This window comes from Carcharodon carcharias, chromosome 20 (assembly GCF_017639515.1).
Source record: "Carcharodon carcharias isolate sCarCar2 chromosome 20, sCarCar2.pri, whole genome shotgun sequence".
In the NCBI taxonomy this organism is placed as follows: domain Eukaryota; kingdom Metazoa; phylum Chordata; class Chondrichthyes; order Lamniformes; family Lamnidae; genus Carcharodon; species Carcharodon carcharias.
The window spans coordinates 64,776,470-64,801,789 of record NC_054486.1 but is presented as its reverse complement, the minus strand read 5'-3'; the positions used below and the strand labels follow the sequence as shown (position 1 = coordinate 64,801,789).

General features: G+C 40.9%; 1 protein-coding gene and 1 long non-coding RNA gene across 8 annotated transcripts in view; one reads left to right on the top strand and one right to left on the bottom strand.

Annotated features, from left to right (window-relative positions):
- The window catches only part of LOC121292167, a 73,738-nt gene that overhangs the window by 44,239 nt on the left and 4,179 nt on the right, over window positions 1–25,320 (top strand). The window contains exons 2-3 of the long non-coding RNA XR_005946204.1: window positions 22,240–22,302; window positions 23,427–23,608. This is a non-coding gene — a long non-coding RNA (uncharacterized LOC121292167). The remainder of the gene's footprint in view (window positions 1–22,239; window positions 22,303–23,426; window positions 23,609–25,320) is intronic.
- ddhd1b (DDHD domain containing 1b) overlaps window positions 18,115–25,320 on the bottom strand; it is an 87,425-nt gene continuing 80,219 nt past the window's right edge. For 6 of the 7 annotated variants that reach the window (XM_041213795.1, XM_041213796.1, XM_041213800.1 and 3 more), the window contains 2 exons: window positions 21,392–21,568; window positions 18,115–18,986 (listed from right to left, as the gene is read on the bottom strand). In XM_041213795.1, the coding sequence (XP_041069729.1) occupies window positions 18,781–18,986; window positions 21,392–21,568 (383 nt within the window). In that variant the 3' untranslated portion in view covers window positions 18,115–18,780. Of the gene's footprint in view, window positions 18,987–21,391; window positions 21,569–21,677; window positions 21,796–25,320 lie in introns of those variants that run through there. The other variant, XR_005946203.1, reaches the window with a different exon arrangement.

Below are 25,320 nucleotides of genomic sequence, written 5' to 3'. Positions count from 1 at the left end.
AGATGACAGTTGCATATGAAGTCAGCATGGAGAGATATGTGGATAATGGAGGCACCAAGGGTAGATGCTTGAGACATGAGAGAAGTCATTGCTGGAGATGCAGTGGTCACAATCAGATAGGTAATCTCAAGAAACTGAAAGTTGAAGAGAGATGGCATGGTTAACCATATCAAACACTAAAAAAAAGTCAAGGAGAACAAGGACAGATAATGGAACACAGTCACAAAGAATGTAATTCTTGATATTAATTGAGGCTGTTTCAGTGAAGAGACGAAGGTGGAAACTGGACTGAAAATATTTGAACTGAAAGCTATGGGGAGGTAGGCAAGGAGTTGGGAGGCAATGATATGTTCAAGGACCTTAGAGAAGAAGGGAGAGTTGGAAATGGAGGGACTGAAGGTGTTTGTTGAGGAGAGGGATAGTAACGGCAGTTTTGAAACAAAGAAGCATGGTATATGTCATCAGCTTAAGTGGGAACCAGGAAGAGGAGTTGAATAGCAAGAAGTTAGATGGGAAGCAAATAGAGAGAACAGGAGCTATGTCTCAGGGAAGCAGTTAGCTAGGGCTGGAGAAAAGGGGGCAAGAAACTGTAAAATGGAAACAGTTCAAGGCTGTCATGAGATTTTTTTTCATTCTTTCATGGGTTGTGGGCATCACTGGCAAAGCCCAACATTTGTTGCCCATCCCTAATTGCCCTTAAGCTAAGGGGCTATTTCAGAGTCAATCACATTGATGTGGGTCTGGAGTCACATATAGGCCAGATCAGCTAAGGATGGCAGATTTCCTTCCTTAAAGGAACATTAAAGGAACCAGATGGGTTTTTATAATAACTAACAATTGTTCCCAATGCTGAGACTAGCTTTTAATTCAGATTTATTAATTGAATTTTATTTATTAATTCAATTTAAATTCCACCGGCTGCTATTTGAACCCATATTCCCAAAGCATTAGCTAGGGCCACTACCAGTCCAGCGACAGTACCACTACACCACAGCCTCCCCAGTGAAAGACTGGGAAGGCCAATGGATGGGGTGAAAGGATGTATCAGCGGTCACATCATGAATTGTCATGATTTAAAAGAAAAAGAAATCCCTAAATTATTTGCAATTGATGTTTGAAATCAGGGAGCTAAGACAGATTTAAGGAGATGATTGTTTATGGCAAAACAAGTCTGGGATTATCCTTGCCCCAACACCCTCCACTCCCCTATAATCATGGGTGGTGAGTCATTTTGGCTGAGGAAAGTAAAGCATGATGTTGACTTTTAAGCTCGATCTGGCAATTGATGATTCTGCCAACTGAAAACAGGTACTTTTTTGAATTTGCACACTTTTGACCTGAGAAAATAAAATGGGACTGTACTGGGGAAATTATGTCTAGGATAGTTTTGCTTTGAATATGGGTGATAAAGACATGGATGAGAGGAAAGTTTAGCAAAGGAGATATCATGACAGGTGGAGGTCAAGAGTAGAAGGAGTTAAGGGTCAGAGTAGGATTGTGTGATCAAGCTGAAAAGAGCTTTTTCTTTGGGCAGTTAGTAGGGTTGGGGATATTGATGTTAAGAAAGTGGTCAAAAATGGCCTTGACAGTGATCGAGACATCTGGTGCATGAAGACCGTGAGGTTTGAGAGTTCACGGGAGTGACCAAGCATATGATATCAGGAATTATTTTTATTTATTTATGTGATGCTGGTATTGCTGACAAGTCCAGCATTTATTGCACGTCCCTAATTGCCCTTGAGAAGGAGGTAGTGAGCCACATTCTTGAACTGCTGCAGTAAATGTGGTGTATGCACACTAATAGTGCTGTTAGGGAGAGAGTTCCAGGATTTTGACCCAGTGACAATGAAAGAACAGGGATAGAGTTCCAAGTCAGGATGGTGTGTGACTAGGAGGAGACTTTGGAGGAGGTGGTGGTGTTCCCAAACACCTGCTGCGCTTATTCCTCTAGATGGTAGATGCCATGAGTTGGAAGGTGCTGTCAAAGAAACCTTGGGGAATTGCTGCAGTGCATCTTTTAGATGGTGCACACTGCAATCATAGTCTGTTAGTGGTGGAGGGAGTGAATATCTAAGGTGGTGGATGGGGTGCTAATAAAACAGACTGTTTTCTCCTGGATGGTGTTGAGCTGCTCAATGTTGTTAGACTGCACTCATCCAGACAACTGGAGAGTACTCCATCTGTCTTATTGGGGTTTATGGAGTCAGGTGGTGAGCTATTTGCCATAGAATTCCCAATCTCTGACCTGCTCTTGTAGCTATAATAGTTATCTGACTGGTCCAGTTAAACTTCTGATCAATGGTGACCCCCAGGATGTTGATGGGTAAATTCAGCAATGGTTATTTCCTTGAATGTCAGGGCGAGGTGGTTAGCCTCTCAAATGATGACAATTGCCTGGCACTTGTGTGGCGCAAACGTTACTTGCCACGTATCAGCCCAAGCCTGAAAATTGTCCAGATCTTGTTGCATGTGAGCACAGACAACTTCATTTTCTGAGGAGTTGTGAATGGTCCTGAACACTGAGCAATCATCAGCGAACATCACCACTTCTGACTTTTTGATGGAGGGAAGGTATTGATAAAGCAGCTAAAGGTGGTTGAGCCTAGAATGCTGTCCTTAGGAACTCTTGCAACAATGTCCTGGTGCTTAGATGATTGGCCTTCAACAACCACAATCATCGTTTTTTACTAGGTATTACTCCAGCCAGTGGAGAGTTTTCCCCCTGATTCCCACTGACTTCAAATTTTACCAGGACTCCTTGATGCCACACTCAGTGAACTGCTGCCTTGATTCTTGAAGCAGTCACTCTCACCTCACCTCTGCAATTTGGCTCCTTTGTTCATGTTTGGACCAAGGCTTTAATGAGGCCTGGAGCCGAGTGGTCCTGCCATATTACAAACCGAGCATCTGTGAGCAGCTGGTAGCAAGGATGAGATTGAGAGCAGAATGAGACAAATTCTGTTGAAAGCTTAATGTTTTTCCTGAAGCTTCTTAGACTATCCTTTTAATAAGGCTGTTTCTTTGATGCATTTTGTAGACAAATTAACTAGAATTTTCTCAGAAGATCTTTTTCCATTACTTTTCTTGGATAAACGCTTAAGAGAATTTACTGAAACAGAGACAGCAATAGAACTTTGCAAAGTAGCTTCAGAATTAGAGTTAAAGATGTATGTGATAACTCATTCTAATGAAAGTATACAAATAGACAGATTCACTACAATAAAAGCAAAGATAAATTAAAATCATAAAATCTGTCTTAACATTAATAATCTCTGTACCCTTTTCCTGACAATATTTATTGTTTTTTCCAAAAATTCTAAAACTAATCCAGGAGTTACATACATTTGAGAAAGAAAGCTTTTTCAGCAATAAACAAAATGGCAAAATTTAATTACACTCTACATTGTTATAAAATTTGAAACCCAAATCCTGAGCAAAAGGAAGGGTTGAAAGTTTCATAACAATATTTTTTCCCCAAATTTTTAGGATGATTGCTTTTTGGAATTTTACATTTGAAATCATGCATCTATTCATGGAATCTCAAGATGTAAATATCTTTATGAATTGCTTTATTATGAGTGGAACTCTGGAGACAATAATGAAGTCCAAACAGAAATTATTTCTGTTGCCATTCAGTTCTTCAGGAATATAGTTAACAATAGGCTTCAATGAAAAAAATGCAAGTGATAGTTATGCTCACATACAGGAAGGAACTGGTCCATTCTGAACGTAGGGGATAGAATATGTGATGGATTTGTTCTACTTGGCAAACTTCATCTACCATGTGATTGCGTGCTCAATCTCATGAGTTGGCAACCAGACAGCATTTTTAATAAGACCAGAAATAAAATCTCAACAATTAGAAACAAATGTTTAATCACATCAACTATAAAAGTTTTTCAGAAACATGTAATTTTTAAAAATCCAAAACATTGTTTCAATGACATTTCAAACATCAGGTATACTGTATATTGTCTTGCAATGCAAAGTAATTTATTGTGTACGCTGCTAATTTCCAGGTGTTGTGTACATTTCAAGGATTTATTTCAACAATTAGAGATAATCCTAGGGAGTGAACGGATTTATGTCTCATTTAAGATTAAATTTTCAATGGGCCCAAAAGCTTGGTAATCCCCTATTTTGGTTTATGATTTACACTGAAGAAACTATGGCCTGAATTTTTCAGGCGGCAGGTGGGCTTGGCGGGAGAGGGCGGGGGCGGTTGTGGAGCCGATCGCTGCTCGGGATCGGCTCCACTCCGCCATTTTATGTGGGCGGTGGGGAGGAGGGAAAGTCGGGGCCAGTGCTCTTTCGCACGCATGCAGAGCTGCCTCAGGGAGATTGAATCGGTATTGAAATAATTAAATAAATAGTTTAAAAATTTATTTAGACAGGTCCCCTCATGTAAGTGTGTCACATGAAATGGGACATGTTTTTATATTTAGGAAATTTAAAAAATTTTATTTAATAAAAGTTTTAGGAAACCTCAAGCTGCTCATGGATGAGGTTTCCTAAAAAACATGAAAGCCGCTTGGCCTTTTCACCTGCCTGCCAAACTTAAGGTTGGACGGGCAGCATTAACAACTCCATTAATCACTTCCTTAATGGCCTTAATAGGATGTTTACATATTGGTGGGCACACAGCTGACTTGGGTGTGCACCCGCCAAACAAAACACCTCAAGACAGCGCAATGACGTCGGGACACATGCCCGGCGTCATGGTGCGTCATTTTACGCATCGGTGTGTTGAGCCCGCTCCCGACTGACCGATTGAAAAATCCTGCCCTACGTTCTATTTTGGTGTCTATACACTTTGCACATTATGATTCTCTAAACTTGTATCTAGCTCACATAGAGCATCAAATTGGAGTTTTCAGTAATAAGATGTGTTTTTACTTTTGTATTGCTTTATATCATAGAAGAAAATCTAACAATTCATTTTAATTGTTAGCATACCCTATTTATTCATTCTGATTATAGGGGAAATGTCTCCATCTTCTGGTAATATTTATAATGCAGAATTTCAATCAGTGATGAAAATTAGTTTCTTGAAGGACTGAAGTTTGTTCAGATAAAGAGATCACCACAGTTTACCAGCCCAACTGTTGGGACAGATCACTGCAAAACCCCTCCCCATCAACCTGTTAAATGGTATATGGACATCTATTTTAGTTAGTATTTTTTAATTCTTTCATAGGATGTGAACGTTACTGACAAGGCCAACATTTGTTACGCATCCCTAATTGCCCATGAGAAGGTTATGGTGAGCCACCTTCTTGAACTGCTGCAGTCTATCTGGTGTAGGTACACCTACAGTGCTTTTAGTGAGGGAGTTCCAGGATTTTGACCAAGTGACAGTGAAGGAATGGCTATATAGTTGCAAGTCAGGATGGTGTGTGGCTTGGAGGGCAACTTACAGGTAGAGGTGTTGCCGTGTTTCTGTTGCCCTTTGAGGTGATAGAGTTCACGGGTTTGGAAGGTGCTGTTGAAGGAGGCTTGGTGAGTTGCTGCAGTGCATTTTGTAGATGGTACACACTGCTGCTACTGTGTGTCGGTGGTGGAGGGAGTGAACATTTAAGGTAATGATGGATTTGTGTTTTACTGAAAATGCTAATGGCCATCTTAACTTTATGGGGGAAAACTTTGGTCAAGACTTTGCAATCAGCAGCAAAACACTAGAACTTACTTAAATATTTTCTATGACATTTTGGACTGGAACCTGCTGTGATTCGAGAGCCAATTGACACAACACCCTCTAAAGAGGATCTTAGAACTCTTAATGAACAGGTAAAGCATCTCTTAACCAATCAAATTTAAGATTTATTGATGAGGTGCACAGAGTCTGAACCAAGAAGTTTAACTCAGTGCCAAATTATGTACAGAAAGTGAAATGAAGAAAGAGATGGAATTAAGAGAGAGGTAAAAGAGACAGAAAGAACAAGTTACAAAATTACATTTTCTATTTTTAAAATACATTTCTTGTGGAGCAGTGGGTAGCATGCCTGCCTCTGAGCCAGAAGATCAGAGCTGTCAACCCTGACACTGCTAAGCCTCAACCCACTGACACAACTAACCCTCCCTCACCCGCCCCCAACTATGCTCAAACCTCCCCCACTCCCCGATAGTATTCACCGCACCCCCCCTCCCTCCGCATTGAGTGCAGGATCTGCTTCAGGACATTGACAACTTGGAAGAGATCCTGCAAACAAGTCCCACTCCTTGAAGAAAGGTGCATTCATAAAGATGGCCAAACAACTTGCAAATCCTTCCAACATATGCCAATGATAAGTGGTAAGAGCAGGAGAGACACCTGGTCAGTCAGGGTCGGATTTACAATGAAACACACCATGCTGTGTCACGGGGCCCAAAAATGCAGGATGCATTATAAACCCGAGAGCTTTGTAAGATATTACAGCCGAATGACCGCTGCTTTTTCAGTTTCTCCCACATCCACACTCATTCCCGCTCAGATACACACTTGCTCCCACACCCGCTCTCACACCACTCCCATTCTCCAACATACACACACACACACAGACCCTGTCTCTCTCATACCCCACACATCCTGCTTGCACCATTGGATCCAGCCTCTGACAACCTGGAGAAAGTATCCACCACCCCCCCCACCTCCACCACCACCGGCAATGTCTCTCACCCCCTTGCCCCCATACATCCGTTTCCAGAGCCCACTCGCTACCAAGTGAGTGTGAGTGTGGGAGAACGTGTGGGAGTGGGAGTAAGTGTGTATGGGAGTGGGAGTAAGTGTGTATGGGAGTGGGAGTAAGTGTGTATGGGTGTGGGAGTAAGTGAATGTGTAGGTGCGGGAGTGTGTGGCTGTGGGAGTTGACTCCAGCCGAGGCAGCAGACAGACCCAGACGAGGCAGTGGGCGGACCCCAGGCCAGGTGAGAGAGAGAGTGTGAGGTGGGGGGAGAGAGAGAGCGTGAGAAGCAGTGATCAATTTATGTATTTTTTGGCTTTGGCCTTCAGGTCCTGGGGAGGGGGGTGTCAGGGAGAGTCTGAAAATGAAGCTGAGTACAGGGCCCCACTAACTGTAAATCTGCCACTGCTGTCAGTCATGTGATGGAAAGAAAATTGGAGCCTCTACCATCACTATTCACAGCTCTGGACTACAACATACATGTAAATGTGCATGTTGCCACATCTCAGACTCCTTACTGGGGCTGCAGTTGGCCAGTGTGGATCAGATTGGTGCCATCAGCACTGGGTTCGATCCCTGTTCCAGCTGGGGTGGATTTGGGGCCTGCCTCCTTGCCTGCCAATGGTGGAGGTCAGGGCACTCTGGGTCAGACCTGTCTTTGGGCAGAGAACTGAAGAAGAATTAAAATCTGAAGGAATTAAACTTCACACTCATAAAAGTTGATTTTCAGCGCCAGAGAGCTTTGCTGGTCAGTAACTAAGACTTATCACACCATTAAAAATATACAAACTGGAATCAACGAGTCCTAACTTTATCTGGTACTTTTAGTATATAACTATCATATATAATCATATATCATGATAAATTCACACCATTCCATTGGTGAGACCACACTTGGTGTACTGTCTGCAGTTTTGGTCTCCATGTTTAAGGAAACATATATTTGCCTTGGAGGCAGTACAGCAAAGTTTCATTAGGTTGGCTCCTGGGATGAGAGAGTTGTCCTATGATGAGAAGTTAAGTAAATTGGGCTTCTATTCTCTGGAGTTTAGAAAAATGAGAGGTGATCTCATTGAAAGATTCTGAAGGGGTTTGACAGGGGAGAATCTGAGAGGTTGTTTCCTCTGGTTGAGGGACCTAGAATGTGGGGCACAATCTTAGGATAAAGCGTTGATCATTTAGGACTGGGATGAGGAGAAATTTCTTCACTCATAGGGTTGTGAATCTTCTAAATTCTCTACCGAAGAGGGCTGTTTTATTCCATCATTGAGTAATTCATGGCTGAGCTAGATAGAATTCTGGCCTCCCAGGGAATCAAGGGATATGGGGAGCAGGTGGGAAATGGAGGTGAGGCAGAAATCATATTGAATGGTGGAGTAGGCTTGAGAGTCTGTGTGGTCTACACATACTCCTATTTATTTTGTCCTTATTTGAATGTTGAGTTTCTCATGCTAGGAGGGGTAAAATATGACTCCTCTAACTAGCCACTCCAAGTCTGACTGTTATAGTTTTTTTGAAGGATTTAGAAGGATGAAGGTATTTATTCAGTGTCGGTGTTTCTCTATTTATGTGCTGATTGCAAAGAAACGAGTCTGACAGGATTAATTTTAAAACAAAAGATGGTTACTTTTTATTAAGTTAGTAACCCACCCAGGTAGATAGCAAAATATTTCAAAAAGTAATCATGTATATCTCGACCTTTCGCAACTGACAGACACACACACACACACATGCAAGCATGCAAAATTTACAAGTTATACTGCAGGCAGTTACTTTCTTAACCGTATTAAAGTTCAATGCTGAAAGGTAAAAAATTGAGAGTTAATTGTTTATAGGTCCTTTGCTGGTCATTGTGGCTGTAGTAGAAAATTTTCCAGGTTCATCTTTAGATTTCAATTGAAGCCCATGTAACTGCAATTGCCAAAGCCAATTTCTTTTTAAAGCATAATCCGTCTGTTCCGAATAGTCATTGATTTTTGCACCTGAGATTCCTTTCGATGGAAGTTCGCTATCTCTGTGCTGGATTTTTAAACTGTAAAGAGACAGGGTCTTAACTTGGGACAGGAGAGAAGGGAGTTCCTTACTGCTTCATTGGCAGATTTTCTAGATTATTCCCCTTCTGCCTTTAGCTTTTTGTATGCTGTGTTAAAGGGCAGGGCAGGTGGTGGTATAGCAGTATTGTCACTGGACTAGTAATCCAGAGACCCAGGGTAATGCTCTGGGGTGAAATTTAAATTCAATTAAAAAAATCTGGAATTAAAAGTCTAATGATGAAACCATTATCGATCGTCATAAAAACCCACCTGGTTCACTAACGCCCTTTAGGGAAGGAAATCTGCTGTCCTTACCTGGACTGGCCTACATGTGACTCCAGACCCACAGCAATGTGGTTTACTCTGAAATGGCCTAGCAAGTCACTCTCTTCTTAAGGGTAATTAGGGATGGGTAATAAGTGCTGGCATGGCCAACTACGCCCAAAACCCACGTATGGATATTTAAAAAATTTCAAAATGCTTACATCAGTCACATGAACCCACCCCCCAAAAAATGATTTCAGAAATCTGAACTGACAGTTGTTTTTATTTTATGGCTGGGGGTAATTATATTCTGTTATGTCCTAGACACTAACCCCCTGAATGAGTCATTAGCCACTTTGACAAGATAGGAAAACATTTTTTATATAACTATTGCTCTTTCTGTCTTGGCTGGAGGATATCATGATAGAAATGTAAATGTTAGGTCTGGTACATTTTTCAGTAAATCCTTTTGAAGTGGTTCTTGACATCCTCAGGGATGAAATTCCATGAGAGTATCTGGTCATATCTGAATTGTAATTCACATTGGAACTTTCCAGAAGCTGGTTAACTTGCAATGCCAGATGTCAGGTGTCTTGTGGCAGCCTTCTTAAGTCAAAGTCTTTTCTTGTTTTTAAACAGTACAATATATGTATGGTCAGTCGGTGAAATTACCGATTGGTATCACTCGTGAAAAAGTCACATCATCATGATATCAATGAGATGGCTTTATAATGAAGCTTCTGGGAAAACAAGGCAACTTGGACAGCAACTTCCTGATTTCCACATTTAGCAGCACACGTAGGCGCCAGATTTTAATGTCCAATTTACACTTTCATCATGGGGATGCTGATTGCTTCACCATTATTTTTAACTGCAAAATCATTGCCATTATACTGTTATAGTACCTGTTTAGTTTGAGGGTAGCACTGTATGGCAAGTTTTTAATACCAATGATATTGTGCCCTGCCTGTCACAGATCCACCTAGGTTGGTGTCTCAGCAAGTAAAGAGTGACTTTACCAGAAAGTTTTCAAAGTATTAATCTGTTGATAATAGGTAAAGCTGAGTTGAAATAATAAAAACATTTCTCCAAAGTGTTAGACCTGCAGAAAGTATCCTGCAGCATGCACCTGAGCATATTTTTTCCTTCATTGGAAGTCCAAGAAACTTTCACAATCTTGATTTAAATAAGTTTATGCCAGCATTCTAGTGTTTACAAATGCAAAAATTCTTTGTTCATATGAAATATGTACAGCTTAGAAATGCAATTTGTCTTAAGGCATCAAACATCTGTGCCATTGTTGTACCGCTCTCCCTCAGCTGATGAATCAGTGCTCCTCCATATTGAACATCACTTGGCATTCAAAGCACTAAGGGTGGGAAGGGCACAGAATGTACTCTGGGAGGGGGACTTCTATGTCCATCACCAAGCTTGACTTGGTAGCACCACTACTGACCAAACTGGCTGAGTCCTAAAGTACATAGCTGCTAGACTGGGTCTGCGGCAGATGGTGAGGGAACCAACAAGAGGGAAAAACATACTTGACCTCACCCTCACCAACCTGCCTACCGCAAATGCATCTGCACATGACGGTATTGCTAGGAGTGACCACCCCACAGTCATTGTGGAGATGAAGTCCCGCCTTCACATTGAGGATACCCTCCATCATGTTGTGTGGCACTACCACTGTGCTAAATAGGATAGATTTTGAACAGATCTAGCAACGCAAACTGGGCATCCATGAGGTGCTGTGGGCCATCAGCAGCAGCAGAATTATACTCGAACACAACCTGTAACCTCATGTACCGGCATATCCCCCACTCTACCATTACCATCAAGCCAGGGGAACAACTCTGATTCAATGAAGAATGTAGGAGAGCATGTCAGGAGCAGCACTTGGCTTCCTAAAGATGAGGTGTCAACCTGGTGAAGCTATAACACAGGACTACTTGCATGCCAAGCAGCTTAAGCAGCAAGTGATAGACAGCCAAGCGATCCCACAATCCATGGATCAGATCTAAGTTTTGCAATCCTGCCACATCCAGTCGTGAATGGTGGTGGACAATTAAATAATTCACTGGAGGAGGAGGTTCCACAAATATCCCCATCCTCAATGATGGAGGAGTCCAGCACATCAGTGCAAAAGATAAGGCTAAAGCATTTGCAACAATCTTCAGCCAGAAGTGCTGAGTGGGTAATCCATCTTGGCCTCCTCCGGAGGTCCCCAGCATCACAGATACCAGTCTTTGGCCAATTCGATTCACTCCACGTGATATCAAGAAACGGTTGAAGGCACTGGATAGTGCAAAGGCTATGGGCCCTGGCAATATTCCGGCAATAGTACTGAAGACTTATGCTCCAGAACTTGCTATTCCCCCTAGCCAAGATGTTCAAGTACAGCTACAACACTGGCATCTACCTGGCTATGTGGAAAATTGCCCAGGTATGTCCTGTACACAAAAAGCAGGACAAATCCAATCCAGCCAATTACTGCCCCATCAGTCTACTCTCGATCGTAAGTAAAGTAATGGAAGGGGTCAACATGCTGTCAAGTGGCACTTGCTTAGCAATAACCTGCTCACTGATGCCCAGTTTGGATTCCGCCAAGGCTATTCAGCTCCTGATCTCATTATACCTTTGGTTTAAACATGGACAAAAGAACTGAAGTCCCGAGATGAGGTAAGAGTGTCAGCCCTTGACATCAAGGCCACGTTTGACCGCGTGTGGCATCAAAGAGCCCTAGCAAAACTGGAGTCAATGGGAGTCAGGGGGAAAACTCTCCACTGGTTGGAGTCATACCTAGCACAAAGGAAGGTGGTTGTGGTTGTTGGAGGTCAGTCATTTCACCTCCAGGAGTTCCTTCAGCTGTTTCATCAATGACCTTCCTTCCATCATAAGGTCAGAAATGGGGATGTTCGCTGATGATTGCACAATGTTCAGCACCATTCGTGACTCCTCAGATAATGAAGCAGTCCATGTCCAAATGCATCAAGATCTGGATAATATCCAGGCTTGGGTTGACAAGTGGCAAGTAGCATTCACACCACACAAGTGCCAGGCAATGACCATCTGCAACAATAGAGAATCTAACCATCACCCCATGACGTTCAATAGCATAACCATCACCGAATACCCTACTATCAACAACCTGGAGCTTACCATTGACCAGAAACTGAACTGGACTAGCCATATAAATATTGTGGCTATAAGCGTAGGTCAGAGGCTAGGAATCCTGTGATGAGTAACTCACTTCCTGACTCCCCAGAGCCTGTCCACCATCAACAAGGCACAAGTCAGGAGTCTGATGGAATAATCCCCACTTGCCTGGATGAACACAGCTCCCACAACATTCAAGAAGCTTGACACCATCCAGGACAAAGCAGCCTGCTTGATTGGCACCACATCCACAAATATTCACTCCCTCCACCACCGATGCACAGCAGCAGCAGCAATGTGCACTATCTACAAGGTGCACTGCAAGAATTCACCAAGGGTCCTTAGACAGCACCTTCCTAACCCATGGCCACTACTATCTAGAAGGACAAGGGCAGCAGATAGATGGGATCACCACCACCTGGAGGTTCCCCTCCAAGTCACTCACCATCCTGACTTGGAAATATATCACCGTCGCTGTCGCTGGGTCAAAATCCTGGAAACCCCTTCCTCACAGCACTGTGGGTTTACCTACACCACATTGACTGCACTGAGTGGCCTACTCCTGCTCCTAATTCATATGTTTGTAAACGCATTGGGCTGGATTTTAACAGCTGCCATGTTCCTGCCTCCGTGACTGAAAAGCCGGTCTGCAACCTGCCACAAAGAAGCCTGCTGCCAGAAGTCTAATTATGCTCGGCAAGGCATTGATTGGCTCAAGGCAAAACCTTCACCCCCGTGTGGGGAGGAAGACCCACTTTAGAGAGCTGCTTGCCAATCTGGTTGTCAGCTCTTTATTCCCAGCAGCACCAGATGCGAGCGGTGGCCACTGCTGGGACTACAGTCAGTCCCCAAAGAAGGGGAAGTTATGGAGGCTGCGCTGAAGCTATGTCTGGGTATTGGCAGCACCTGGCCATCAGGTCCCAGTGAGAGGGGTGAGGGGGATCGGTTTGAGAGGCTGGGGGTGAGTGGGAAGTGTTAAAGTGGGGTGGGGGGGGGGTGGTGGTGGCGGGGATTATGACCTTCGGGGTGGTGCTTCTGATGGGCAAAGGGGCCCCCCCAATCCAGGTACTCCCTTGTCCGACACCAGCCTGCCTAGTAAAAGGTGCAGGCTATCTGTTTGGAGTGGGCCTCCCCCTGCAGCTCCACAAATTCCAAGATATCTGTGATCCTTTGATTCTGGCCTCTTGAGCACCCCCAATTTAAATTGCAGCACCATTGGTGACTATGCCTTCAATTGTCTAGGCCTTAAGCTCTGGAATTCCTTCCCTACACTCCTCTGCCTCACTTTTCTTTTAAGGCATTTCTTAAAACCCAATATTTTGGTCATCTACATAATATCTCTATTTAGCTCAGTGTCATATTTTGTCTTAAGATGCCTGTGAAGCACCTTGAGAGGTTTTATTATGCTGTTGCTGCAACCCGCCTTAGGCACATCTCTGTTGATAAAATGGTATTCTCATCTACTTTAATATTCACAATTTTGCTGTTAACTTATTGCTGATTGATATCATCTTCAATAGACATGTGCAAAACAATCACTTAGTATTTCCGCTATACCCTGGGACCCCATTAAATTTTAACCTAGGGAATCTTTCAATGGCCTTGTACGGTCTTTAATGTTTCTTTGACTCCTAGCATAGCTATCAAAATTGTTGCCAGTGTCTAGTATTCTCTGTTCCAGTGATCTTATAGTTGTTTTTCTTATCCTTTGATGGGATATGGGCATCAATGGCAAAACCAGCATTTGTTGCCCATCCTAATTGTCCTTGAACTGATTGGCTTACTAGACCATTTCAGAGGACAGTTAAGAGTCAACTACATTACTGTGGATCCAGAGTCACATGTAGGCCAGACCAGATAAGAATGGCAGATTTCTTTCCAAAAATGACATTAGTGAACCAGGTGGGTTTTCACAACAGATGATAGTTTCATAGTCACCATTACTGAGACTAGCTTCCAATTCCAGATTTTTTTTTATTAATTGAATTAAAATTCCACTAGCTATCATGCTGGGATTTGAACCCACATCCCCACAGCATTAGCCTGGGTCTCTGGATTATGAGTCCGGTGACATTACTACTATGCCATCACTTCCCTACCAATTGTTGCTTTTGTTGCCTTACATGTATTATTAATTTTTTATGTCTGTAGGAGAATTATATTCTTCTGATGCATGAAAACATTTTTTGTTTAAGTCCCCCAAGGATCTATTCTTGGATGGTCACTAGGCAACATCCTCCAGGGACACAGCACTGGATTTTCACATTGGGCTGGGGAAACGTGAGTTAGCCTATTTTCCACTTTGGAAACCAGAGTCCATCACCTCTGTCAAAACTGCCACATTTTCGTCTCCTGGAGTCATGGGCAGGGACGGTTTGGGTTTTCCAAGTCACAATGTCAGAGGGGTGCAGGGGCTGAGGTGGGGTGGTTAGAAGACCTACCTTGGTTCATTGGGACATCGGACTAGTTCTCCAACTAGGTCCATTACGCCCCCTCACACCCTTCCAAAACTCTTCACATTTATTATGCCCCTCTATACTCCCTCATATTTCCTATGCCTTCTCTATAACCACTCATATTCTTCATGTCCCCTCATACCCTACATGTATCCTCCATAGACGCTCACCCAGCATCCACTATGTATAGTCCTCAGGAGCCATGTCAAGCACAGGGAATCCTTGGAAATGGATATTAAAAAGTACACTTTTAACAATCTAATAGCGTGGTCACTGAAAAGCAACCATTCATATTTTTAAAAACATCTTGACCCAATGAAAAAAAGTAAATCCCCATAAATGGTCATCCTTTAATAACCCCTTAAGACCGTCAAACTGTAAACACAAACCCCTGCTGAGACAAGTGGTTCTGTAGGTTTTGAAACTCAGCCAAGCATTTTTAATGATTCCCGCTGTCAAAACACATCCTTGAAAATGCAAACAATGGAGCCTATTGAAACTGCAAAAGCAAATGACCCTATTTTTCTAAGCTACACCAGATGTTCTGTCAACCAAAGTGCTTCAGCAACAGGTATCTGTTCATTTTCTCTAAACAAAAGCTGCAGGCCAGTTTTTTTTTAATGAAAGGGCTGTGGACATTTAAAGCACTTCAGATCATGACAGAAGATTTCCCAAGTGCCGTTTTCTTCAGTCTCAAACACATAACAGTCCTTCTCCAATGGCAAAAGTACGATAAGACACCTCAACACTTACACAATGCTGATCAATGTAATGGTCAGCTTACCTTTACTGGACAGAGTCCTATCATCTGTCACTCCAGTAAAACACATCTAATTTACCATACATCATCTATTGATGAAATGTGAAACTAACAAACCATTTAACACTTGCCTTTTAGAACATTCCTGTCTGTTCAGCAAGCTTCGTCCAAGATTCATGAACTCAAACAGGATAGGTTTTCAGAAACCTTCCAAAACCCACCCAACCTGATGAAAATACAGGGGGACAAGAAGAACATATTTCATCTAGGGCTGTCAATGGTGACCGTGATATCAGAGGACCTGCTTGCAGGGTCGTAACCCAAACCTAACCCCCACCTCTCCTGCCCATGGGAAGTTTGTATGAGCTACATTTCCATTGGGAAATTCAAAACTGTGTTCCTATAAACTCATTTTATTTTCAACGTACACACACTCCTTACTCTCTCGGGACATGAAAATCTGGCCAATCATGTCAAGTTTCACACGTTTGCTGATGATATCTGCTCTACCCCTCCACTATTGTCAGACTGCTTGTCCAACATGAGCTGCAATTTTCTTCAATTAAAGATTGGGAAGAATAAAACCATCATCTTAACTCTGGCCACAAAGTTTATACCTTCAGTGATTCCATCACCCATGCTTGTTGATCCTTGTTAGCACTTGGTTCCCCAATGGCTCAAACCAAAAAATTCTCATCTTCATACTTAAATCCTTTCATGCTCTTGCCCCCTCCTATATCTCCATAACCTTCTCCGATCCTAAAAACTTCCATGATCACTATGCTGTACCAACTCTGGCTTCTTGTGCATCTCATTCCTTTTACTATATCTTTTGCAGTCACACCTTCAGCAGTCTTAGTCTTAAGATTCGAATTTCCCACTCTGAACTCCTCTATTTTTCTTCCTTTATGGCATTCCTTAAAATAATTTCTCTTCAAGCTTTTAGCTAACCCTCATAATATCTGCTTCTTTGGTCCAATAACAATGTTGGCATGATTAGGCTTCTGTAATGCACCTTGGGATGTTTCTCTAAATTAAAGGACAGTATAAATTGTTAATTGATAAATTAAATTATTCCTAGATTAAATGGAAGGTGGTAGTAAATTTTGTAAATTAAGACCAACTTCATTTGAACATAAAATGTACTTAAAAGTGATCATTATCTTTGACACATAATAGATCATTCTTCCAAGCTGGTTCCCTTCAGAGGTAACCTGCCCGCTTAGTGTCCAAGGTAAAGATGATATGTCTGTGAAGCTACACATCTTTCGGTAGCCAAATCCAAACAGAAATTATGATGAATGTATGAAAGCTATTCAACAGAGATAGTTTACATATATCAAAAGCAATGTACTTAGAGAACTTACATAGCAGCAACTGCTAGTGTAATTTTTTTCCACCATTACAGGGATGCTAGAAGGTTAGCCTAGCAACACATACTTAGGTGTTTAGGTTCCCAAATAGGAGGTTAAAGCAGCCATTTTGTTCACTTCACCTCCACTACTGAAAGAGGTATCCACTAAGTTCCATTCTCCTCTTATGACTCATTTACATAGTAGGAAGGTCTCTCTTTACATTTAGCAATGGAACAAACTTTTTTTATTTGAGTGAATCAAGAAGGAAACTTGTAATTCTGACCTCTTGAACCAGTCCGCTTACAAAAAATTTTGAATGTAGGTTATATATTTCTCAGTCCTTGGATTAGACAAGTAGGGACATTGAGCAATTACATTCATAAGGTTCACTCATCACTTATACCAATATGGGAGTTTTCCCACAAACTTACAGGTAACAAATTTTAAAATTGGTTATTCCAAACATGGCAGGGATTGTTTGGTAAATAATTCTGCAATGTAACATGGATAATTTGAAGTTGGCTAGTTTTATGATTTGAAGTTCTAGTACAATAATGAACTTTCTTAGGAACATTGCCAGTCTCCATGCGTACTGGCACCAGAAATATTTCCAGTTAGAATTTAGAGTAAGGAACTAGTGACTACTTTAATGGCTACTATCCTATTTTTCCCCCCTCATGGATTTCTATTTGTGCAAATGCTGAACAGATATTGCTCAAAGTTAATCTAAAAATTATTAGTGATACAAACTTAACTCAGGGATACATGATTTTCTTCAATGCGGTTATATCTTGTGGTTTCTTAATTCATCTGTGCAAAAAAAAAATGTACTGTTTCTGAGCATTTCTTGAGCTTAATTGTGAAAGGAGTCTGTGCTTTATCTTGATTTGGAGATTGTTTGAAATCTGATCTGTGGCGTTGAACTGATTGAAGACACTGAATATGGTGCTTACCAGAAATGCCTGTTGTACGTTTTGAAACCAGACAAGCTGGATTAGAAGGTTTTAAATTAAAAATGGAACCAACTGGTTATCCAAGAATATTTTTGTCCCAAACAGGCCACTATTCCTCTCATTTGTCAGATAATGATGGCAGATGTAAAACACATAATGAAAATAATAAGTGAATATTGAAGAGTACAAGAAAGTGATCATGTGGTAGGATAAAAATTAAGATATTTGGAGTTTTCTGAAATTGTCTGATTATCATATTACCAAAGCTGTTAATTTACAAGGTTTTGAGAACTGAAAATTACACACTAAAACCCGCAAGGGGGAAGTAAGTTGAAGGAGGTTTGAAGGTTGAACAGTTTTACTAAGAAAACTTGAAAATTACCTCTGCTTCGTCCCAATTGTTAGCTTTCTTTTTATATAAAAACCTTAGCAGCATCTGAAAATGATACAGTATCAACCACATTGTTTTATAAAACCACCAGGGCTTTTATTGACTGGAAAAAAGAACACAAAGTACTGAGAAAATGACAATGCAATGCCTCCTGCACTATACAATAGTACAGTCTAGCTTTTAATGCTGGCGAAATTTTTAAAAAGTACATGAACCAGAACAAATAATGTGAAAAACATTAGTGATATTGTGTTAACAAAATTATAAGCACCAAATATACATTTTATACTTCAAATGTGTAAACAGTTCATCGTTCGCCACATTGAATAACTAAGACAAGGACAAGAGGTTGGAGCTTTAAAGTGCAAACTTCAAGTCAACATTCATAGTGGGTTATTTCCTTGTACAAAACAAGTATTTGTATATAGTTTGCACATTTGAAACATAAAAATTAACAGTTTTTAAAAATGATAAGTTCCAGCCTAGATGTTAGTGTCAAACCCAGTTTGCCATAAATGTAAAGAAGTACTTTGCATACCTATTATACAGTGAATAATGACAAAGTATTAAGGGGTAGGAAAGGAAAATGTTTGACTCAAGTCTGAGTACTTTATTTAGAAATAGGTTGATCATACTTCCAGTATTCATTGTGGATTCTAGAAAATAAATAAAAAAACACAAACAAAATTGTGATTCCCTTAGTTTTTCATTGCACTTTAAGCAGCAGTACCAATAGTCTCTCTAAACAATTCTTCATTTGTACACAGTGTCTCCTGACAATCTGGTGCTTTCCGATTGGTCTGCACTCCCAGGTGGTCTCTGTGTGTACAAAAACGAGAGGAGGAAAAGAGCGACGTCTAGGGATGACCAATAAGAAGTGTGCGATGTTACTGCAGACCAATACCTGCTTTCTACAAGGCCTTCCCGCAGTTCAAAATCAAGGCGATGCTCTAACTCCACTAATAGAGAAAAAATAAACAGCTTGTCAACACTTCAGAATTTAAATAGAAATTCAATAATGCAAATTTCACATTAAACGGATACAATTTTTTCACATTCATAAGTTGTACACTACATGCCCATCACCTAGATCTACTCAATTGTACCTTGCTGGGCAAGAGGGGTTAAAATCAACACAATGAAACCAGCAAACTGAGCAACTGCATAGCTGATCTCTATGAGCCATCTGAACTGTTCAGCTCACTGGAAGGCAGAAATGACAGAGGCCTCAGCTAACTTTATTTGATATTGTGGCATTTTTGCCAGCAGGGGTTTTGTGAAACCCCACCTCTTTCAACACCTTCATTTGACACTCAACCAGCAGTACAAGGCAAAGTAAGTAGGGCATTAATTCTGCGTCTATCTTAAAAACCTTAGAATGCAAAGTCCCTTATATTACCCAATGCTGCGGATGATTCTCCAAAAGCAAGTTATCCTTCACATACCAATAGCATTGACAAAGAGCCCAATGAGGAAAATCACAGGCACACGGTTCTTTTACAGCTTTTGATTTGGCTTTGTATTCACAACATTATCTCATATTTATATAGCACCTTTAACATCACAGGAGCATTATAAAGCAAAATTAGACACTGAGGCACATAAGACAATATTAAAGGAAAATGACCAAAAGCTTAGTCAAAGAGGTAGGTTTTAAGGAACATTTTAAAGGAAGAAAGAGAGGTAGACAGGCAGAGATTTAGAAAGGGAGTTCTTGAGCTTAGGGCCTAGGTGGGTGAAGTCATGGCCACTAATGGTGGAGCAATTAAAATCTGTGAAGCTCAAGAAGCCAGGATTAGACAAGTGCAGGTACATCAGGGGGGATGAGGCCTGGTTGTGGGCTGGACGAGATTAGAGATAGGGAGGGGCAAGGCCACTGAGTAATTTGAAATCAAGGATGAAAATTTTAAAATCAAAACATTGTTTAACTGGAAGCCAATGTAGGCCAGCAAGTATAGGGGTGATTGGTGAGTACAGACACTGGCAGCAGAGTTTTGGGTTATCTCAATTTTATGGAGAGGCCAGCCAGGAGCGTATTAGAATAGTCAAGTCTAGAGGTAACAAAAGCATGAATGAGGACCATTCTACATCATACAAGATCCGTGTCCCAAGGTCACTTAAAAATGACCATTAAAAAAACCTTTGCAGTGAAAGAGTATAAGCTTAATTGATAACCTTAAACATAACCTTTCTTATTTTAAAGACTTCCACATATCTCAAGGTATGTTCATCACTAGTGATATAACCAATAAAATGATGCTCAGGCAGAATACTTCTATCACACTGCTTTCCATTCAGTTTCCTATTTTAGCCCTGCATTATATTAATCACCAAACTGGGATTAATGGTGGAGTCATTTTTAATGTCACTATTTAAATTTAAATAAAATTGCTGTTGCATCTTCAGTAATGTTGCGTTCACCCGTTCAATTTTGTTAACATGGGTAGTTTGGGAAGATCTAGTCTTTCATAGCAGCAGCATAAAAAATAACTTACTGCAGCTAATTCACCATTCTCCAAATTCAAGCAGGAGGCAGGAGGATCTAAATCCAGAATGGATGTTACTTGAGAATGAAAGTCATTGAATGATATGTATCAAAGAGTTAATAAACCCATAACTAGAAATCATTTCAAACACTAAAAACAAATACAATGCAGGGCTATCAATGCTTGTTAGAGACTTGATGGGCTAAATTAGCATCTTGCTCTTTGGAATGCTCAGTCCTCCCTAAGAATTGTCCTCAGGCTTTTCTAGAAGGGCAGTGCTTACAGGTCAAATCCAAATCCAGCAGTTTTCCCTTCAGTTCAGAGCAGAGTAGATTTTGTTCTTCAAAGTTGTCCCATTCTCTCAGTGCCAACACATTTTGATTCATCACTGGCTAATCAGGCTGGCAGAAGTGAAACATGGCACAGTTCAATTTAGAAGACTGTTAGGGACAAACCTGCTATTGGAGGGGTTAATACAGTTGGTTTTGGACAACAAAATTATGGCTATTTATTTTTGCTCACTATTATTTCAGCATCAAACACCTGAAGCCCAGAAGTAACAGCAGACCAATTAAAAAAATTATTTCCCAGTATTCCTTGCAAATCATCGCCTTCTTGGCCAGGATCTTCCAGCCCCGACACTGTCGTGGACAGGACGGGAAAATTTGGAGAGCCATTGACTTTTAACTGCTCTTCAAATTTTCCCATCTGCCCGTGACGATACCTGGTGCTGGGGCCAGAAAATCTTGGAGAAACAAATTTAGCGATTATGGTTGTTCATTTCATCAAATAGAGTACAAATTAAGGATAGGCAAAGTTTAAGGAAATGTTATTTACTTTGCAAGAAGCTTTAAAGAATAAGACTTGCATATACTAACCTGTACCATACAAAAGACCAGAATTATTGCGTGACAGGATCCTTGGACTGTACTGAGCTTCAGTTGCTCTTCTCTCTTCTACAACTGTTTCTTCCTTGTATTCCTCAGCGGTTGAAGTAGAACGTGTGAATCTCGCAAACAGTATTCCACCAATGCCTTTTCCTATATGTGCAGCTCCTAATAGGAACAAAAAAATGAAAATTAAGATGGGAAAATGTAATACTTTATGAAAGGTGTGTAAAACTCCATACACGAGCTATTACTGACCTTGAGAAACAACACTCACCATTTTGATCAGGAAATAAAGCTGTATGTAGAACATTTAGTTGTAAGGCTGAAGTCATGGTTTGGAATTTCAGAGATTAAAAGGCTTCAAATTTGAAATGCCAGGTCCAATCAACACACTGAAATAAAAACAGAATGTACCAGAGATACTCAGTTTAGGCAGTATCTATCGAGAGAAAAATAGGTTGCGTTTCAAGTCAAAAGACCTGAAATGATGAAAGGCTATCAACAGGAAATACTAACTCAGTTTTTCTCTCCACAGAAGCTGCCTGACTTGCTGAGTATTTCCAGCATTTTCAGTTTTTATTCCAGGTTTTCACCATCTGCAGTATTTAGCTTTTGTATTTTTTTTCCCTAGATTGAAAGATTGCCTAACAGACGAGGTCACAAACCTTGCAAACAATGCATTTGAAGGGTGATAGGATCTGCACTGTTTGGGCAAGTGGATTTAACAGTTGAAACACAGTTGAATAAAAATCAAATGGAAGCCTAAATTAAGATTAAAATCAAGTCAAGAACTTTTCAAAAACATTTAAATTCAATTTTGAAATTTCCTTCACCAGGAGACCAAAGCAGGAAGGATAAAAACATGCAGTGAAAAAGAAACAAAAATCAAGCTACAGATGGTAAGGCAGACACAGTCAATCACTTCTCTCTCTGCTATTTCTTCCAATTCTTGATAAAAATGGAGCGGACCCATGACTACAAGATTGCAAGCTTGAAGACTAAGTGTAGATTACCAGCATTTGTTCAGTTTCACCACAGGCAAAGGGTCATCAAATGGCATTTTACTGCTGTGCAATATAGTTGAGAAGCAGTTCAGAAAGCAAAATGACAAGGAATTATCAGTAATTTATACAGACTATGCAAAGGCCAGTGGTGTAGTGCTGCCAGAGCATACCAGAGCACTGCTCCGGCACCTCCGAAAGGCATTAATGGCTAGTCCTGTAATCCACAACCCCGCACCCCTGCATGGTTCATAGGGACCATAACGAATAGTTACTAACACTACCTGCGGCATTTAGACACTCATCCTCAACTCAAAGAGCACTCAGGTCAACTTAACCTATCCAAATCCCGATTCTCTTTCCTGACAACAATAAAAAACATTGCCAAGGAAGCAAAATCACTCATGAAAGACGCATTGATATAAACTTCTGGAGATCAGCTGTGAATTTTAAAACTAATATGAGAACAGGACCGGGTGGAGAGGGAGGGCAGTGAAAAATGCAAAGTGGTGAAACCTCTATTGAAATCCTTGTAAGGCTGTAAAGAGTAAGTAAAAATATTTTTAAATGTACTTTCTAATCAACAAATCTAGGGTTTAACAAGAAACGTGAGCATGGAAAAAATGGAGCTTCACTTTATCTACTTTTAGATTTCTTGGTTCTCACTCAAAATGTACTCATCTTTAAGATGTGGCAGAGCTGAATGATCAAATTGCTCTGACTAATTCATTATTAGCAATGCTGATTGAATTTTTAAAAATAAAACACCAGATTGTCAGCTACAGTGACATTTGCATAAAAGGCGACACTAGGGGATGCTTATATTTGGTATTACAGCTGCTCGCCATGTCTGTAGGAGGCATATATGGTGCGAATGGCCAACATATCCTTGGGTGTCCTGCCATCCATTCTTAATTAGCACATTCTCTTAGATAATATCACCACCTTCAACACCTCTTAGTTCTTTTGTCTGTGACATCTTTTGATTATCTGCTCCTATAACTGCTTGCTTGTACCTCCAGATATGGTTGAAGGCCCTGACAATCGCCGTGGGTGGAAAACTTCGGTTAAGGAAGAAGGAAGACATGTCAGAGGAACTGTTTTGGAAAGTGGCATCTTCAGAACAGATGCGACAGAGGCGAAGGAACTGAGAGAATGGGATGGAGTCCCTACAGGAAGCGGGGTGTGAGGAGCTGTAGTCAAGGTAGCTGTGGGAATCAGTAGGCTTATAATGAATATTGGTGGACAGCCTATCACCAGAAATTGAGACAGAGAGGTCAAGGAAGGGAAGGGAAGTGTCAGAGATGGACCATGTGAAAATGATGGAGGGGTGCAAATTGGAAGCAAAATTAATATATATTTTTAATGAAGTGGCATCGAAGCAGTCATCGACATACTGGAGAGAGAGTTGTGGGAGGGGGCCTGAGTAGGACGGGATTCTTGAAAGAAATGCTGGAATTAGTTATGCAGGCCAGCAGTAAAACTTCCTGACTGTGTCTTTTGTAAGAAATGAAGTTTAAACATTCATTCCCTTTAGTAACAATTGGTAACAATTTAGAGCTCAATATTGCATTTCGGTTGCTGGTCCAGAACACTGAGCCAAATGCTTTCTATATTGGGAGTACAGCAGGGCATTACTGAATTCAACACCACGAAGCAGGGTGCCAACTGAAAGCTTTATCCGTTGCAAAGTGCTTTCCTCGTAATCAAGGATCAAAAATATTAATCAATTGTATTTTTCATTTTTGGGTATAGTTAGAAATTACCTAGTTTAATAGAATTCCAGGTTAGTCAGTATAGAAGCAGCACTAAACTTCCGTCTCCATTCTTTTGAATCAAACCCATTTAACAAACATCCATGTCTACAATGCCACCTTGTGGTTCAAAAGCATAATGACATCAGATCATTCAAACATTAAGAACGCAACACAAGAAAACAAGAATTAGGAGCAGTAGGGCATTCAGTCCCTTGTGCCTGCTCCATCATTCGATAAGATCATGGCTGATCTGACTGTGGCCTCAAGTCCACTTTCCTGCCTGTTCCCCATAACGCTCGACTCCTTTGTAGATCAAAAATTTGTCTAACTCAGTCTTGAATATGTTCAATATATTTAACCACATTGCTGTGGGTCTGAAGTTACATGTAGGTCAGGCCAGATAAGGACAGGTTTCCTTCCATCAAAGGTATTAACAAATCAGCTTGGGTGAGGAACTCTTTTCACCTTTAATCTCAAGTGCCAGATATGAAATTTAAAAGACTTCATATGGCTCCATCAATCATAGATGGCCTGTCCCTTCCTATTTATTCCAGCCCTGTAACCAACCCTCTAAAATCCCCATCTCTTTCTCAACTACTTACAGAAGCCCCGCCCTACTTTGTCCTACGACGGATGATTGTAGTTTCTGATGCCCAAGTACCAAGTTGTAAAATTCTCTCCCTAAATATCTCTGCTTCTCTAGTTCCTTCTTGAAGCATCACCTTCTTTGGCCTGGCATCTATATGTCCTCAAAGCATTTTGGGACATTTTCTATGTTGAAGCTGCTTTATAAATGAATGTTCCTTTGGAAATGGAGAGAATTAAAAAGAAAAAAAAATCAGGAAAGCATTCTACAAGTATATCAATAAAAAGAAAGAGAATTATTAAATGTGAGAAGGAATCAGAGAAGGGAGGATGGAGACTTAGAGGATAAACAGAAATCAGTGCGGCACTTAACCAGCACTTCGCAAAAGTGTTTTAAAAAAGCCAATGAATAGGAGGCAAGCTTCCCTCTAAGGTGTATGTGGGCTGCTGCTTACATATAATGTATGCATGGCCATCAAAACAAATTCACAGATACCACCCATTGAAATGAGCAGGCTGCGTACAACAAATAACAATTAAAGTAAAAGGAAAGTACTGGAGAAGTTTCCAACCT